Source organism: Microtus ochrogaster, unplaced genomic scaffold (genome assembly GCF_000317375.1).
Source record: "Microtus ochrogaster isolate Prairie Vole_2 unplaced genomic scaffold, MicOch1.0 UNK10, whole genome shotgun sequence".
In the NCBI taxonomy this organism is placed as follows: Eukaryota; Metazoa; Chordata; class Mammalia; order Rodentia; family Cricetidae; genus Microtus; species Microtus ochrogaster.
In genome coordinates, this window is record NW_004949108.1 from 9,557,500 (window position 1) to 9,576,706 (window position 19,207).

Sequence of the window (19,207 nt, forward strand, 5' to 3'; positions counted from 1 at the left end):
TCTGAAACCCTAAGTAGAAATAAATGAAAACACATTAGCATGGACTTTGAAACTAGGAGAGGACTGGAGGTCAGATTGTTTAAATGAAGTAACAAATGAGAAGGAAGACATTTGTAAGAAGCACATGAGGGGCTGGAGAGATGGCTCAGTGGTTAAGAGCACTGGCTGCTCATCCAAAGGTCCTGAGTTCAGTTCCCAGCACCCACATGGTGGCTCACAACCATCTGTAATAAGATCTGGAACCCTCCTCTGGCTTGCGGGCATACATGGAGACAGAATGTTGTACATATAATAAATAAATAAAATCTTTAAAAAAAAAAGAAGCACATGAATCTGAGAGGAATGCTGCTTTTGTTTTGTCTCTTATGTATTCGTGGCAGCAGGTTGGCTAACTGATTAATATTCTTTCCCTAAATTCTCTTTCCCTTCTCAGTTTTAGTTCTTAAAAAAAACAAACAAAAAAACCAAACAAACAAAAAAAAAGGGGGGGGGGCTGGAGAGATGGCTCAGAGATTAAGAGCATTGCCAGCTCTTCCAAAGGTCCTGAGTTCAATTCCCAGCAACCACATGGTGGCTCACAGTCATCTGTAATGATGTCTGGTGCCCTCTTCTGGCCTGCAGGCATACACACAGACAGAATACTGTACACATAATAAATAATTTTTTTTTTTTTTAAAAAAAAGAAGGTAGGCATTTAAAGTGATTTTCTTGTTATGTTTAAAAAACATGAGCCAAAAGTGGTAGCACATGCCTGTAGTCCCAGCACTCAGGAGACACAGACAGGAAGATCAGGATTAAGAACTCAAGACAACATACATCAGACTATCTGTCCCACACCACCACCCAAACCCCTTAGTTCAATCAAAGTTAATACATAACCAGATAGCTTATTAAGCAGAATACTTCCTATAGCTAAGAACTCAAGTTAATGACAATATCAAGAACAATGACAAATACCTAAAGGGCCGATAGGCTTATGAGTGAATTGTCTCCGCCTGTATGCATCGTCTATTGCCTCCAGCAGAGCTGGAACATGAGGACCAAATCTTTTCAGTCGATCAGTCTTACTATCTTTCAGTTCTTTCAATTGTCTCTGATTATAGGTCAGTGTATGCCTCACATCTAAATCTTCTCTCCTAAAATATAAAAGCAGAAAAAGGAAATATATTATGTACTAAGTTATACAAAAATACTAGGGTTTTGTCCATATTTCCATGTTAATCAATAACCTTACTACATGAAAAATGTGGGTTCATTTTATTTACAAATTTAATTATCAGACAAAAGCAGCCAGCAGACCTCAAAACTCACATTACAGGTGCTGCAATAGCAATGGAACAAGCACCCCACAAACTGTTAAAACATGAGTAAAGTCTTAGAAAAAGAATTGGAATACATCTCTATCAGCAGTTCGGGTGTGGTGCTGCAGTCTTTAACCCCAGCACTAGTGGCATTATGTAGTGAGCTCTGACTCAGACAAACCAAGTCAAAAGGGTCTTTACTGCTATCACAAAAGAGCTGTTTTCTCTAATACATCACAACTACACCATATTCAGGAAGTGGAAGGTGTGAACTTACTTAATCCGGACATGTTCTTGTTTGTCCTTTTCTATAACTTGTTCGAACTGTGCAGCCTCCTGATTGACGGAACTTTCCTGGTCCTGCAAGGCCTGTACTTTTTCTTTCAACCAACAGATTCTTCGTTGCCTTTCCAAGCGCTCTGGTTCCAAAGACTGATCAGTGCTAAGGAGAGTAATAAAACAAAAGTAGGAAATGGGCTAAATGCAACCTAACATTTAACAGTAGAAGTCACTGTAGCGAATTTTCATTAACATCAATACAGAAAATGCACCACTCACGATGCCTAATCATTACAGAGAGGCGACTGTGGAAATGCCAGGCTACTGTACTACCTTTTCTTTAGCTCCTCAATTCTTTTACAAAGCTGTTCATCATCTTTCTTTAATGCTTTATATTCATTTAGGAAACGGTTATACAAAACCTGACCAAAAAAAAAAAAATTAGTTAACATGTAGAAATACATAAACATTCCATCGAAAGACACCCATGATCACTTGAAACAACATTTGATTTGGTTATTTTTTGAGGCAAGGTTTTTCTGGGTAGCCCTGGCTGTCCTAGAACTCACTCTGCAGACCAGGGTAACTTCAAATTCACAAAGATCTGCTTGCCTCTGCCTCCCAAATGCTGGGATTAGAGGCATGCGCCACCACTCCCCGGCTGAAACAACATTTTTTCAATGAGGGAATAAAACATGTTTACTTTGATCCAGGTAGAAAAACACTATTTTTTAAAAAATAGCAGACAAGGAAAAGCTAAGACAGCAGTCATTGCGTTTAGAAGACTCCTCCCACCTCGGCATCGTTAAAGGCTCTCGTCCTCGCGATCACGTCTGTTTTCAAAGCCATGCATTCCGGAGCTCGGGCATTTGTCTCTTCACTAATTTTTTCTAGTTTATCTTGAATATCTTTGTACTTTTTTTCTGCATCATTAAGTCTGACCTTTAAGTAAAATAAAATAAAATACTCTAATTATTTTCTTTTAATAGCAAGAAAAACATAAAAAAATATGGACCAATCACAGTCCAATAAAATTAATTTTACTCAATAGGTAGGGCACCCACTGTCAATCCTGACAACCAAAGTTCAACCTGAGAACCAATATGCTGAAGAGAACTGACTCTCTTAAGCTGTCCTATGACCTCTTGGCATGACCCAAGGCATCATCTCTGGATGCCATAGCTTACATGCATGTGCACATATGTGCATGCACGCACACACACACAAATAAATAAATGAGATGAAGCCTTTACAGTTAAAAGTTAGGCAATCAGTTACATAAAATAGAAAAATATAATTCAATTTGGACCTATTTAATTATCCAATAGATGTTATCCTGAGTATACAAAGAAATAGTGTCTTTAAATGAAAAAGATTTAAGAAAGATACAACGTAACAAAATACACACAAGCCAAATACCATGTAGCATATATCATATCTCTACTTATAAAAACATAGAAAAAGAAACTGTAGGTATGCCGGGCAAAGTCAGGATGGTTCAAGGAGAAGCATTTATGCTAGCAACAGGAAGGGTGTTAATTAAAGTGCACCTGGATATAAGTTGAGGTCAAAGCTTTAGGGAAGGACACTAGAGCATGTGCAGAGTTATCAGTATCTACTCCAGAAGTTAAAAATAACGGAAGTTCAACTGAGAACATAATGAAGTGAAATGAGATGATCAGTAGAAAAGCTATATATTCCATAATCCATAGCTTATAACTCAATCCTCTAAAGTAAAGATAATGTACCAATCTACATCTTGGTATCTGATTATCCTCAAACTTGTTGAAGGCAAGGTGGCAGGAAATTTATAGGAAAAGTTTGAATAATAAAACAAATATAAAGTCTTACGGAACCAAAATGAGACAATGACGAGAGGGATGAATTAGAAGGACAGGAGGAGGGGAGGTGCCACTTAAATCAGAAGCTAGCAAAATTCCTCTATAAAGAATCCAACATAGGCCTGTCTCTGCGGGCCATGTGTTAGCGTCACACTCTCAGCTCTGACCTTGGAGCTTAACAAAAGAGACACTTGTAATTCAACACAAGACAATAAAACAAGAGGAATACAAAATCAGAGCTTGGTAGATGAGACTAGAGGAGGGAAAGGAAAAACAAGGCAAGCAACTAAGGGTGATGGAGTAAAGAATGGTGTCCTTTTCTTGCTCTTCTTTTTTTGTTTGTTTGTTTTTCAAGACAGGGTTTCTCTGTGTAGTCCTGGCTGTCCTGGGATTCACTCCGTAAACCAAGCTGGCACTGAACTCAGAGATCCACCTGCCTCTATCTCCCAAGTACTGGGCTTAAAGGCATGAACCACCATTGTCTGGCTAAAAAATTGTTATCAAGTTAACAAAAATTCAAAGTTTGTATGATATACTCTTTTGTCAGAAACCTTCTATTCAAAAGTCAGTCTACAAACAATAATAAAGTCATGTTAAAAGTGCTGCATAAAAAAATGGTAGGAAGGCAGGGCAGAGACAGGTGGATCTCTGTGAGTTCAAAGCCAGCCTGGTCTACAAAGCAAGTTCTAGGACAGGCTACAAACTACAAAGCTACACCGAGAAACCCTGTCTTGAAAAAAAAAACAAAAATAAATAAATAAATAAATAAATAAATAAATAAATAAATAAATAAAGGGAGCCGGGCAGTGATGGCGCATGCCTTTAATCCCAGCACTTGGGAGGCAGAGGCAGGCGGATCTCTGTGAGTTCGAGACCAGCCTGGTCTACAAGAGCTAGTTCCAGGACAGGCTCCAAAACCACAGAGAAACCCTGTCTCGAAAAAACCAAAAAAAATAAAAAAATAAAAAAAGGGTAAAAGGTTAGGAAGGGGACTGGACAGATGGCTCAGCAGTTTAAAAACACCTGCTGCTGCCGGGCGGTGGTGGCGCACGCCTTCAATCCCAGCACTCAGGAGGCAGAGGCAGGCGGATCTCTGGGAGTTCGAGGCCAGCCTGGTCTACAAGAGCTAGTTCCGGGATGGGCACCAAAGCTACAGCGAAACCTTGTCTCGAAAAACCAAAAAAAAAACAAAAACAAAAACAAAAAACAAACACCTGCTGCTCTTACAGAGGGTTCAGGTTCAATTCCCTGAAGTCACAAGGCAGCTCAAAACCATCTGTAACTTCAGTTCAAGGGGCTCCAACAACTTCTTCAGGCCTCCATGGGCACCAAGCACACAAGAAGGAAAAACACCCATACAAATAAATTTTAAAAGATAAATGGTAGGAAGGATGTAACTATCAATATAAGATGGTCCTTATCCTCCAAAAGTTTATACTTTTACTACAGAAATACCAAGTACTTACACAGAAGAAAGTCCTATAGCTTTCTTCACAACTACTAGCTTTTGAAAAGAGATGAACATCTATTACTCAAATTAGGTTTCATTATTAGACTAGGAAGTATTTCTCAAGAAAAGTACTTAAGAACTTTTTCTACAACAATCTGAGAAGACAATCTGAGAAGTAAGGCAAAGAGGATAAAAATATTTCAAGAAAAATTTTTAGGCTATTATGTCAGAAACAAAATTTGAGGTGAGAATGGTGGCAAGGGTTGAACTTCCACTTATTACCTGAAGAGGGAGTGAGAATCCTTGCCTAGAGATGGCAAAGCAAATACACCATTCATGGCTACTATCTTTCCATAGGTGGATCAACAATAGAACCCTTAAAGTAAAGGCATCTGTTGCTTTGAAGACAGGCAAGAAGCAGTAAGCTGGGGAAGATTACATCCTAAATTTCAACCAAGCTTGGGCAGAAATTCCTTAAGCAAAGGAGAATAAAATACTAAGACGTAAGCAATCTACAATGACAGAATAGGATAAATAAGGGCCAGACACAACCATAATGACACACAGAGTAGGTATAGAAGAGCCAGACATAAGTAATCCAAAACGAGGAAGGCCATCTTATAAAGCACTACTTCTTAAGTTGAACTGTACCCCATGTGGCAGCATGTAATAGACTGTGAGTCCAAAAAATTAATGCTTTAATAGTAAAATGCTCCCGAATGAACAAAATGAAAGGAAAATCAAATGCATAATGAACTTAAGGTGTTTCTGGCAGTACTTGCCCATGCTGTATCACACACCTTCACTGCAGGCTTGGTTCTCAAAACAATATGAGCACTTTGCACTATATACACCATTATGTCACGTAAACACCCACACTGTCTAAATTATACCTCAGCTCAGGTCTGGGAGTTTTGTTATAAACTGAAGTATTGTTATTATATACATAAAGTTAGAGTAACATAATGGCTTAATTAAAGAGAACAAGAACATTTTCTTTCCATCATTCTGTAGTTTATATCAAATTAATGTATCTCTAGATTATTACTGTGTTAAGGTGCTTACTTTTAAAAACTGCTCTGAGTTTCTGACTCCAGTTTCATAAAAACAAAAAAAAAACAACAACAACAAACCATCAAAACATTGCTTAAGGCAGGCATGTGGCACACACCTTTAATCTCAGCACTTGGGTGGCAGAGACAGAAGGATTTCTGAGTTAGTTCAAGGGCAGCCTAGTCTACAGAGAGAATTTCAGGACACCCAGGGGTACACAGAGAAACCTCATTTCCAAAAACAAAACACTGCTTAAAAAATTCCTTGAGATTAGAACAGTATTTCCAACAAATTTCTAAAATGAGCCTTCTAAAAAGCTTTCTGCTACTTTGTACTCATACTGTACTTTGTACTGCGTATTTTTATATAAAGTGGCATTCTCAGCACTGATGACTATAAACCTAGGACACCAACTCTGAAGAAAACACTAAAAATGTATGAAGCACAGTATCAAATACAGAGCTAAAGATTTAATTACTTAGGTTAAAAAAAAAACCCACCCATCTTATTATTATACAAAATTGCGCTAGTCTTTAAGGTAAAATTTTATGTTCACCAAAGAAATTCCTTTCCCAGGCAGTGGTAGCACCTGCCTTTAATCCCAGCAGTCAAGAGGCAGAGACAGGAGGATCTCTGCATTCAAGGCCAGCCTGGTCTAGTTCCAGGATAGCCATGGCTACACAGAAAAACCCTGTCCCAAAAAACAAACAAAAATTCCTTTATGACTTAGTATCAGTAAATGTTTGATTTACAAACGTATTTTACGTACCTACACACAGGTGATAAAGGGTTGGGACTGGAGAAGTAGTAAGAAGCTCTACCTATAAAGATCAAAGGAGCTACGAGTTCCTGGTGTGGGAGGTCCTTCTGTCTACGTGTTGCTTTTATTGGTTAATGAATAAAGAAACTGTCTTGGGTCTGCACACAGCAGAATAGAGCTAGGCGGGGAAAACTAAACTAACTGAACGCTGGGAGAAAGAAGGCAGAGTCAGGGAGATGCCACGTAGCCGTAGGGAACAGACGAGCCAGAACCTTGACAGTAAGCCACGTGGCAATACACAGATTAATAGAAATGGGTTAAATTAAGATTTAAGAGCTAGCCAATAAGAATCTAGAGCTAATAGGCCAAGCAGTAATTTAATGAATAGTTTTTGTGTGGTTATTTTGGGGCTGAGTAGCCAGGAACAAACAAGCGGCCTTCCTACAAGTTCCACTTAGGCATGACAGTGCAGGAAGCCGTATGTGCAGCTCCACAGCCGGTTAGTATACTAAAATCACTGACCTACACTTGAACAACCCTAACAAGTTATCTAATACAAACTCTACAAATAGGAAATCTAGATTCTGGATCATAAATCATAGCACCCTGAAGTTTCTCTGGACACTGTTCTCACTTCTAGTGTCTTCGGTTCACTAATGCTTCACTTTAGTGTGAATCTACAGACAGTTACTTCAGTATCTCTCTTTCTTTCAAGTGTTTTGTTTCAACTCCTTTACAAAATCCTACTCTCTACATGCACGAGAAGTCAGCAGTCAAGGCTCAGACAGAATTATAGAAAAATACAGGTCTGTTTCAAAAAAGCTGAAGCTGCTATATATAATCTTTGGAAAATTACAAAACTGGTTCAAGTTTAACAGACTTACGTACAGATAATACACTGTAGATCAAAACCAGCACCAGTAGTCTCATGACTAACTGATTATATCCTTGTAAGAGCCTCTAAGTACCTGCTGTTCTTCCATTTTCCTATCAAGTTTGGCAGCACGCTCTTCACCAATTTTGATATTATCTCGAATAGCATTTAATTGTTTTTCAATTTCATTGACCTGAAATGCAATCATATACAAAATTATTACCAAAAAAGTTATGAATTACAAAAAGTTATGAATTTACAAATGAAAATAGATAAAAAAAAGTGAAAATTACCACTGCCCAAGCCATTTCATGTTTCAAATACTCTAAGTTAGTTTTCATTGTACTTAAGCCGGCAATATTTTGAAAACGTTCCTCTTTCTCCAAACACTGGCGCTTTAGTTCAGTAAGTCGCTTAAAAGAAAAAGATTATTTTTATAAACATCAGAAGGAAATATTCTGTAAATATGTTATTTAAGACAAGGCCTAAACTGGTACCACACAAATGCTTATTTAAAAAATGACATCATTAATGTAAAAATAAAGACTTTAGTCTTTTGGTACACTTGTGCTAAGTATAATAATTTTGCTAAGTGCTGCACTATAGAAATGATCAACTATTATGAGCAAAGCATTACAAGTTCACTATCACACAAGTCCTCAAGCTTCCTTTTCATTTCCTGCTTAATTCCCTATCTAAATATCCCTAACTCTTAATTCCTCTCTAAAGGCTAGACAAGCCTAATTTTCCAGATAAACATAACAAGCACCCAAAAGATACTAGAAAGAGAAAGAATGTATTCCCCCAAACAAACAAGTCCTAATTTTCTTTTAATAACGAATGAAACAAATACAAAATATGTCATGAGAACAGGGTACTAAGTGGGTCCCAGAGCGCATGTTCTTTACCCTATGTGGACGGTCCCCGTCATTCACGTTTTCTATATTCAATCAAGCCTCAATACTGTAATCTTACTGATTCCCTTTCCAATCCAATTTACCTTCCCTTAGCTAAGATTATTTCAATCTACTTCGAAATCCTTCCAAACTTACTTTCCCTGCCTCCTGATTTCTTCACTAGAGCTCCCTGCCTTTGCCTTCAGAGGTTATCAAAGCCAGCACTCAACAATTTTCAGCATTCTAAAGTAGCTATCCGCAGGGACTGCTGCAAAAGAAAGGAGGTGGCCTGGTTATCTAAAAGGTCATCTCTATCCCCTAGCTGTCTTGGACTCTATAATCTCCTTTCTCCTTTCTCACCGAGTTTCATGAAAACTATCTGTATTTACTCCATTTTCTAACTCTACAGATCTGGCTCCTGTGAGAAGTCCTGTCAATGTCTACATCTCTCTTGCTTTGTCTTATGGCTTCCTCTCATAGTTCAGACTTGGGTCTGCCTTTCCTGCTCTCCTAGTGAGCTAAATAAAATATATTATGTATTTGGACTCAAAAATGTTATCAAGATCAGATTTTACTCCCATGTTTCTAATTTATATAACCAACTTTCTACTTGGTAATCCCATTAGATAACATAAAAGCAACTCAAAATTCTGTTTAAAACAGACTGATACAGGACACGACTGGTAGAAATTATTTAGAAATTCAAAGATTCCAACAATTTGGCCTAGTGGCCAAAATGTTAAGGTACGGTCTGACAGCAGCTAACAAGCCACTGGATGCCTAAAGAAGGCCACTATCCTGCTGGTGTAATCAGCCACCTACTACAGAGTCATACCAGGTTTATGTCAGCTTGCGGCTTGTACTCAACAAAATAAATATTATGTAACATTTCCAAACTACTTCTAGTGAGAATCAGTGATGCCTTGTACAACCAATTAGTCACAAAAGAAGGGATATGAAAGGTAAGATACGGCCTTATCTTCTAGTTTAAAACTGTCTAAAAGATGAAAAAAGACACACATAGCCATTATTACAAAACAAAATTAATTCCCTAATTATAAAAATTAAATGTCATATAATTTAGTGTGCTAAAAAATGCCATTCGTTTTAGGAAGACATAGATTTATACACAGGAATATAATTTTGATATTTTTACCTTAAGTATCTAGGAACTGAGCTCATATCAAAAAGATTTACAGTATTTACAAACCTCTTCTCCTTGATTTATCTGCTCCTTTGTTCTTTCTTTTGTTTCCATAATATATGAATAATCCTCCTTCATCTGTTCAAGTTGGGTTGCTTTCATGAAGAACTATATCAACAAAAAGAAAAGTACACTTAGGATTTTCTAGGCTTTTCTGTACAAAAAGGGGGACAACGATGGTCCCCCAAACTCTTAAATCAATTACATAAAAAGCATTGAAAATGTAAGCACATATACATAAACACGGAGAACATAATTTATTTTACATTAAAATTACTGAACCTGTTACGTCCACATCTACACAGTCAAGTGCAAAAGCTCCTAATACCTCATGAAAAAAAAATACCTTTAAGCATGAAAATAATACACCTTGGAAATTTAAAAAAGAATTCCTGTATTTTCATACATTCTACTTTCAAAGTAAAAATGACATTACATTCCTGTCTTTGATCTGAATAAATCTAAAATTTCTAGAATAGGAAGTATCAAAACACATTCAGAAGATTATACACTAAGTTATAGTAGTAATCAAATAATTCTTTAGCTTTAAAGTTTTAAATGGTTTAAAATTTAGTGGCCAATCCACTGTATTTTCTTAAAGGTCATTTGAAAAAAATAATAAACTATTCTTTAAGAATGAAAAGTCAAATTAAAAATACAAAGATCTACCAAAAAGTTATAATTACATCTTACTTGGCAATGTTTAAATTTATTTTACAATATTACTTTAAGTGGGTGATTCTGAAGAGAAAAAAAAATTCTTAGTACTCATTATCTGAGCAAGTTTCTATGTATCCGAAAGCATGACCTTAGTTAGGTTTGTATTTAGTTCATTCTCTTACTTTGTATTTGTCTCCCTCATTTTTAGACTGTAAGAACTGTTTGCTCATCTCTTGTGTTAAAACAGAAACTGGATTGTCCACCTGAAAGAATTTTTTTAAAAGGGCATTAGAAAATATTCCATTTTAATGCTTTAAACCAATTATACATTATAAAAGACCAGTGGTCAATCAAGAAAGCTAAGCTTTAGGCAAAGTTTATACCACTAGGACTAAAATACTAAAAGCAATGTTACACATTTTTAACACAAAATAATGCTTCAAAATGGAACAATACCAAAATACATTGTCATTCAGCATTCTACTACAGAAGTTACAAGCTCAAGAAGCCTCCCATGTGCCTTTACTGGGTTTCTCAGGGGCTAGAGAAATGGCTCAGTGGGAAAAACACTTGCTATGCATGCATGAGAACTGAAGTTCAGACCCTCAGAACCCATGTAAAATGTCAGTCAACAAGGCCAGCCAACTTTAACCCTAGCATTTAGGAACCAGAGACAGGGAGAGCTGGCTGGCTAGTTGGAATTAGTAAGCTCTGCTGAGCAACTGAGGATGCCCAATTTCAACTCTGGCTTTCCACGCAAGCACTTACACCATATGTACATGCATACCCAACACACACGCAAGCACACAACACTTTCATATAGCTCTAATGATACCAACATCAAAGGAAAATATAGGTAAATACACAGCATGTGAGTCAGCTTTCCTACATTCTTATCTGAACTCAGTCCTTACCCTTATTATGCAGCTTTTCAATACACAAAGAAAATTCAGTCCAGTTACCAGTGATCAGATCAAGTAATCAGATCAGTGATCAGGCAAGTACTGTTTTTTCACAGCAGTGCTTTAAGATTTATCTTTCTAACTTTGTGAGGAGAATAGAAAATTCAATGGAACTATATCATTAAACATTTGGAGCATAAATCATTTTAAATAATAGCTTAAGCAGAAATACAATTGGCTACCAGAATATATAAGATGAAAAAGTTTTAAATACATACTCTGCTTTGAAAGATTCACAGTACTTCCTTAACAACTATGGTACTAGCAACAAAGCAACTTATGATACTAAAAATACAGGCTAATTATACAGAACTAATTAAAAAATTGACACTTCTCATTTTTAACATTAAAAGTGACAACTGTTCAATTTTTAAGTAAAACAATGTTTTTAAAAACACCTTCTTTATGCCGGGCAGTGGTGGCGCATGCCTTTAATCCCAGCACTCGGGAGGCAGAGGCAGGTGGATCTCTGTGAGTTCTAGGCCAGCTTGGTCTACAGGAGCTAGTGCCAGGACAGGCTCCAAAGCTACAGAGAAACCCTGCCTTGAAAAACTAAAAAAACCTTCTTTAAGTTAATGCTGGTGCTTTTTTATTGCTTTCAAAAATGCTTACAGTTCAGTGTGACGGTGCTCGTCAGGACTTGGGCGGGGAGGCAGACAGGAAGATCTCAGTCTGATCTACAGAGCGAGTTCCAGGCCAGCCAGAGATACACAGTGAGTCTGTATTTCAAAAGGAAAGAAGAGGAAGGAAGCAAGAAACACATTTCGCTGTGCTTCCCTAGACCTTAATTATATCTGACTTCTTGAAAATGAGACCTGCAAGTCCCTATACTGCACAGAAATTTTATACCATTATTAAAATATATTTTAACAAGATATTGACTATGCTAACAAAATCAATGCACTAAAAATGGAGCACATATATTCTTATCAATTTACCATGAAACAACCTTATTTACTTATATGCCTGTCAAAGGCAAAAATCACACCAACAAAATGATAGTTTCATTAATTAATCTGAAAAAGAAATTTATGATAGTTTCATTAATTAATCTGAAAAAGAAATTTGGCAATTACCTGGATGTTAAAATGATCAAGAATTGCAATGAGCTCTTCCTTCTTAGTAGAAACCACGGTGCCTGTTTATAAAAACATAAAGACCAGACTCCTTGTGAAATACAGGGAAAAGGTACAATTATCTATAAAATGCAAATACTGAGCACATTTATCAGGCCAACAACAAAAATACCAGTAAACACACGTAGTTTCAGTCATTATATCAAATAGAGAGTAGGAAAAAACACACGTGTAGGAACAGTGCATGTGTCTTCCTGTGGGAACCAGACAGTACCTTCTCAATAACTGAACCTCCCCTTCATGCCCTTTCCCTACCTTCTACTAGTTCTAAGCTGTAGAAGTCAAGGGGAAGAAAGGATACTTACAGTTAAAAACAAAATGACAGAGTCTACTTCAAATTACTTCTGTTAAACATGATGTTGACTTTATGTCCCATAACAACTCAGTGTAATATACACAAATACTATATGCACTGAGTAACCAAGCAGGTTATTGATGAGGTTTCAAGAGACTAGAACGATATCACAGGGACAATCATAAGAACTTTTAACTATTTACTAATATTTTGTAAGAAACAAGGAAACCAACAAACCTTTTTCACTTTTTAGTTTGTAAGATCGACTTCCGTCCACACTAATGTGTTGCTGCACAACTATGGAGTCGCCATACACATTTGCCCTGAAGGCATCGTCACCTCTGTTCCTCAACGTTATTGAGATGTCTGCTGAGCTGAAACAATGAGGTTAGCCTGAGTTACATGATGGCACAATGCAGTATGTTAGATTACAGCAATTTTCAAGTCCCCTATGCAATCTGATGAACACGTTAGTTAAGGGTCATAGTCTATCACATAATGTTAAAGACACTGTGTCAGTGAGAAAACTAAAGCTGTGAGTAAAAGCAGGAAGTATTTCCTAATTCATATGAGCAAATTACTAATGCCTTGTCATACAAAACTATTTTAATTGAATGAAATCTTAGACAAATTTCTAGTGAATCTGTCAATAAACTTCATCCTTTAACATTTACAGGAAATGCAGGGAAAATGTTCAAAATGAGTTTCTCTGTGCCCTACGGATGTTGACAGGAGATACACATCAATATTTGCTGTACATACTCCCATCCTACTCTTTGCAAGATGGACTTAGTCACCTGTCTATTTACATCTCTAAAAACTAAGCTAAATGTAGTAAATCCTCATGGAAAAATTACTCTTAAAATTCAAGTTCAGGAAAATAAGCCACACTTCAGTGAAGAATCCATTAATGTGAATTACACAGATGTCTTGTTTAAAGACATCTTAGCGACCCCTAATCAACAGTAAGGGAAGCTGGGTGAGAAATATGAAAGAAACACTATGCCATCTTTGCAACACTTCTGTAAATCTAAAATACATCTTTCTTAATTAAAATTTCAACATGATCGCCGGGCGATGGTGGCGCACACCTTTAATCCCAGCACTCGGGAGGCAGAGGCAGGCGGATCTCTGTGAGTTCGAGACCAGCCTGGTCTACAGAGCTAGTTCCAGGACAGGCTCCAAAGCCACAGAGAAACCCTGTCTCGAAAAACAAAAAAAAAAAAAAAAAAATTCAACATGATCAAACCAAGAAATGATGGTTCATTAGAGCTAAAGTTTCGAGGTCTCAACAGCGAAACCAATCTGGTGAGATGATGAAACCTGCAGGAGCTCTCGAGATGTGAACCTATCCAACTGACAAAGGAACCATGTACCCCCAAATCAAAGACAAAGACAAACTCACTTCTTCACACACACCCCACTAAAGTATTAGTAACTAATACCTGCACCATGGACTCTGGGTGGCCAAGACTAAGATGAGGAGTAAGACATAGAACGTAAACTCCACAGATGAAAGTCACATACTAAGTTATCACAAAGAGACAGGGTAGGAAGCTAACACACAGTGAAGCAGAACCAACCAAGAAAAGGGACTGGTGGGGCACGCCTTTAACCCCAGCATTCAGGAGGCAGAGGCAGGCGGATCTGTGTGGTCTACAGATCAAGTTCCAGGGCAGCCACACTGTCTAAAGAAAACAAACGAGGACGGGAAAGGCGGTGGAGGAGAATCAAAGAAGGCACTACAAGATACACACAACAAAGTAGCCATACAAAAAGAAAATGAGGTCTGAAATAACATCCAATACTTTTAAATTAATGGCCCAATTGTTTTATTATTTTTATTATTTATTAGACACCCTAATGCTGAAACCTTTAAATACAGTTCTTCATGTTGTGGTGATCCCCAACCATAAAACTTTCATTGCTATTTCATGACTGCAATTTTGCTACTGTTACAAACTGTAACGTAAATATCTACATTTTTCAATGTTCTTAGGTGTCCCATATAAAAGTGTCATTCGTTCAACCCCAAAGCAATCAACCCACAGGTTAAGAACCAATGTAATAAAAGTTCAATAATTTTTAATTTTACATTTTCACTATCATTTACATTTTATTCACTTACCTGTCATTACAAAAGGATAAAGAAAAACTGACACTATAAATAAACTAAATTTCATTAAAGTGCAAAACCTTAAGCAGAATCCCAATGCTTTAAAATAGCCATTCTAACTATACAGAAAGTGACTGAGTGTTTGACTGGCTTCCTTAAACTAGCCAAGCAATGTTTTTCCATGGGACATTTTATGTTAAATACTTTAACCTGTCTTCCCAATTTGGGAAGTACTGAGACACAAGCATAAATTTCTAAGACATATCCTGACTATAGTTTAAAAACTACTAGCTTACGGGGCTGGAGAGGTGGCTCAGAGGTTAAGAGCACCGGCTGCTCTGCCAGAGGTCCTGAGTTCAATTCCCAGCAACCACATGGTGGCTTACAACCATCTGGAATGAGATCTGGTCCTCTCTTCTGGCCTGCAGGTATACATGCAGGCAGAACACTGTGTACTTAATAAATTAAAAAAAAACTACTAGCTTATACAACAACTGATTTTCAAGTTTAATTTCCTTAAGAGGGAACATGTATATATCGTAAAGCAGAGGTAACAACAGTAAATAATTTGTTTTGGGAAACCAATTTCTTAACTAAACAGCCCTTGCTGGACTGGTCCAGGTTGGCTTGGAAATATAGCAAACATCACGTCTCTGCCTCCTCAGTGCCAAGATAACAAGTATGGACCACAATGTAGCTTTAGTAACCTTTCTTTAAATAAAGCTAAAAGAAGAGCCTTTAAAAACTGCACTGCTAGCCAGAACTGTTGACATATGCCTTTAATTTGAACACCTGGTCTCTGTGAGCTTGAGGCCAGTCTGGTCTACATAGCAAGTTCTAGCCAGCCAGGGATACACAGTGAGACCCTGTTTCAAAAACAAACAACCTCATTATGAGTTCTCCTTTTTTCTTCTACTCTCTGTGATGTATTTAGTATCCATAAAACTGTCTTAGCTTTTGAATGACTCTTATTTCTGCAGATGGGTTATCCACTCTGACTGTATCTGAAATTATACTCTTGACCCCCAGCGGCCTACTATGTCTCATCTGGACGTTATCTTAAAGACAACATACTCAGAGAAGGAGGCCAACAGAAGTATTTGTTAGGACAGAATTCCAGCAAGATAAGTAAAAGCAAAAACTACACTGGAAAACTGTCATCAAACAGTTTTTTTTCTAAGCTAGGATGGGAAATGATTTACTGTGTACCTATTCTTCTTTTCTATCAACTGGGAATCCTGAATTAAGGCTAAAATTCCTAAGTCCCTCAGCAATATTGAATTAAAAAACTGGCATTCTACATTTATATTATATTCCTACTCTATGCTTAAGTATTAAAATAAAGAGAAAAATGGACAGAACAAATAGAAATCTGTATCCTGTTCTGTCAAGTATTAGTATCAATTATCAAAGTTTCCATTCGATAAAATCACCAGCTACACACTGCAAGAGAATGAAACAAAAGCAGGGTATTATTATGAGAACCTAAGATCCCTCTAGAGGGTATCTTGGGTACTGGGGAATATTATTTTAAGATGTGTTGCTTTTGCATATGCTGCATTTGTTTAACTCTGTGAAGCTGTGATTCTTTGCCTGTCTAAAACACCTGATGGTCTAATAAAGGGCTGAACGGCCAATAGCAAGACAGGACCAAGGATGGGTGGGGCTGACAGGTAGAAAGTATAAATAAAAGGAGAAACAAGGAAGAAGAGGAGCAATAAGGAAAAGGGAGAAGGATGTCAGGGGCCAGCCAGCCATGAAGTAAGAGGAAAGTACAGAAATAAGAAAGATAAAAGCCCAGAGGCAGAAGGTAGATGGATTGATTTTAGTTAGGAAAAGAGGGCAAGAAATAAGCCAACCTAAGGAGGAGCATTCATAAGAAATAATAAGACTCCATGTAATTTATTTGGGAGCTGGGTGGCAGCCTCCCCAAAAGAGCAACGAACAAGAAGCCAAAAGAGGAAAACATCACACAACACTTGGGTAGTAACAAGAACAAGAGGAACTGGGAATGCTGCACAGTCCTTGTCTAACAGAAGGGAAAGCAAAAACAGGAGGGAGGACAACAGCATCCTGACTCACTAGAAAAAGGGTTGTCAGCGGGCAAAAGGCTCCAACAGCAATGACGTAAATTTAGACAACTGATCAGTTATACGAAAGCAATGTCTAACAGAAACAGGAATAGAGCCAGACACAACTGAACACAAAATTCCAGCACTGGGAAGGCAGAGGTAAAAGGACAGAAGTTCAAGACCAGCCTCCGCTATATAACAAGTTAAAGGACAGTCTATGTCTATTTCAAAACAAATAGAAAGAAGTATGAATGTTAATCTACAAGGCAGTACTATGACTGCTCATCAAGGGTCCAGACAGTAGACGTGTGACTGTGATTCTAAACTCATATTCACTGAGTAAGAAACAGCCAGAGATAGGATACTTTTCTAGGAGTCACAGAAAGAAATTCTGCACAAAACAAGTTGGCTCAACACTGACTTTGCTCTCATCCCTATCATGTTAGTATGAATGATGATATGAAGTTTAAGCAAAAACCCACAAAGGTATAATATTTAATAAATATTTGTTTAAAAAATACATAAATTTGCTGCTGCCATTTCTCCCATAAAAACAGCAAGTTTAAGTGGGCAGTGCACAGTACTAAGTAACACAGGTTATCTGCCAAGATGATAAAAGGAAGCAGAAGGCCATGTTGGCAACAAGGTCTGTTGCCCAACAGACTAATATCTGAAACCTCTCCTTGGAGATACCCGCTCTCCAGGGTTCTAAAGCATTCTTCTTACTAGAGAATAAAACATCAGCAGAGAACACTTACTTCTGTCCAGCTTTTACAAAACCTTTTAAAGAGGATCCTCTATTAGTAGCAACTGCTTTTCCACCAAGACCAACTATGAGAGCGGTGAGCACAGCACTCTTTCCACCTAAAGAAACACATTGAAAAATTCATAAAGATAAAATTCTGACTTTATAACTTCATTCAAAAAGATGGCCGACTCTGTCTCCACCTGAAGTAAAATGTTACAAATACAATTCTAATTTTCTTCCAGTGCCAAGGTGGCAAACTAAGGAAAGTTCCCCATCAAGAACTACCTCACTATCACCAGTAGGAAAACCTCGTACATTTCAATACCAATTTTGTGCCCACAATAAGAAAGGAGAAAAATGGTTACCATCTTTCCAACCCGAAACTCAGTCTATCCTCTTAGTGCATCAAACTAACAATTATGGGGCTGGAGAGACGGCTCAGAGGTTAAGAGCACTGACTTCTTCCAGAGGTCCTGAGTTCAATTCCCAGCAACCACAAGGTGGCTCAAAATGATCTGTAATAAGATCCAGTGCCCTCTTCTGGCTTGCAGGGATACATGCAGACAGAACACTGTATACATAATAAATAAATCTTTAAAAATAGAAACTTTCAATTACATTTACATATGTAATTAATTTACATAATTTGTCATTACATTCTAATTTAATTAAGGCTACTCCTTTCATCATAAATTTCTAGGCACAGAAACTTTAAATAGCTCTCAAATGTAAAAACCCAACATGAGAAGAGATGTTGTCTCTACAGTATGGATGCATCCTGGTACCAGCACATGTATTCATTGAACACATTAAATGGAAAAAAAATTAGAAAAATCACATATTTCTAATTTAATATTCTTAATTTAGTATTTTTAAATTTTAGTTTTTGGCCCTTAATTTTCAAATTCATTTCCTATCTCTTTTGCATTTAAATTTTTTGAAATGTAATTTTTATTCTAAAAGATATAAAACATCCAAAACTTCACTTTGAAAATCTCAACAACACAGACACAGCAACCATTTTTTGAATCTCATCAGCCGCCAATCAATTAACAACATTTTGTTATCTTCTACAGCATACCACCAAATTATTAAGCCAACAGAAATTAATGATTATCGTGCTTTAGTTCCTGGAATGCCTTTCAAGTTCTTATTCTTTTTTCTTTACTGCCAGATACTTTAGTTAAATGTCCTTTACTAAGTTTTATAAAAGAAACCACTCAAATTTTTAAAGACATAACTTGAGAATCCATGGTTCCTTTTTCTTGTATTCTGCGACCTCCCTGTAATAATGACCCTCTTCTTCATTCACACTCTCCTACTGAAATGTCTTGTCTTCCTTCTTCACTCAATGACAGAAGCAGCAATAGTAAAGAAAGGGACTATGGCACCACACATACCTAATTTCCTTTCCTAGTACTGTCACTGTCTCAGTCAACCCTGACACCGGCTTGTCCACCATCAGCTGCCAGTGTAGACAGTCCATCACAACAATCTTGCCCATCATCAACTGCCAGTGTAGACAGTCCATCACAACAATCTTGCCCATCATCAACTGCC

The 19,207-nt window shown here is 37.2% G+C and overlaps 1 protein-coding gene across 2 annotated transcripts in view; it reads right to left on the reverse strand.

The window, feature by feature from the left end:
- The window catches only part of Smc6 (structural maintenance of chromosomes 6), a 61,115-nt gene that overhangs the window by 31,977 nt on the left and 9,931 nt on the right, over positions 1 to 19,207 (reverse strand). For both annotated transcript variants that reach the window (XM_005366551.3, XM_013353531.2), the window contains 11 exons: positions 17,658 to 17,763; positions 12,949 to 13,085; positions 12,357 to 12,418; positions 10,501 to 10,581; positions 9,665 to 9,766; positions 7,852 to 7,971; positions 7,653 to 7,751; positions 2,376 to 2,522; positions 1,914 to 2,002; positions 1,579 to 1,743; positions 958 to 1,136 (listed from right to left, as the gene is read on the reverse strand). In XM_005366551.3, coding sequence (XP_005366608.1) covers positions 958 to 1,136; positions 1,579 to 1,743; positions 1,914 to 2,002; positions 2,376 to 2,522; positions 7,653 to 7,751; positions 7,852 to 7,971; positions 9,665 to 9,766; positions 10,501 to 10,581; positions 12,357 to 12,418; positions 12,949 to 13,085; positions 17,658 to 17,763 — 1,287 coding nt within the window. The remainder of the gene's footprint in view (positions 1 to 957; positions 1,137 to 1,578; positions 1,744 to 1,913; positions 2,003 to 2,375; positions 2,523 to 7,652; positions 7,752 to 7,851; positions 7,972 to 9,664; positions 9,767 to 10,500; positions 10,582 to 12,356; positions 12,419 to 12,948; positions 13,086 to 17,657; positions 17,764 to 19,207) is intronic.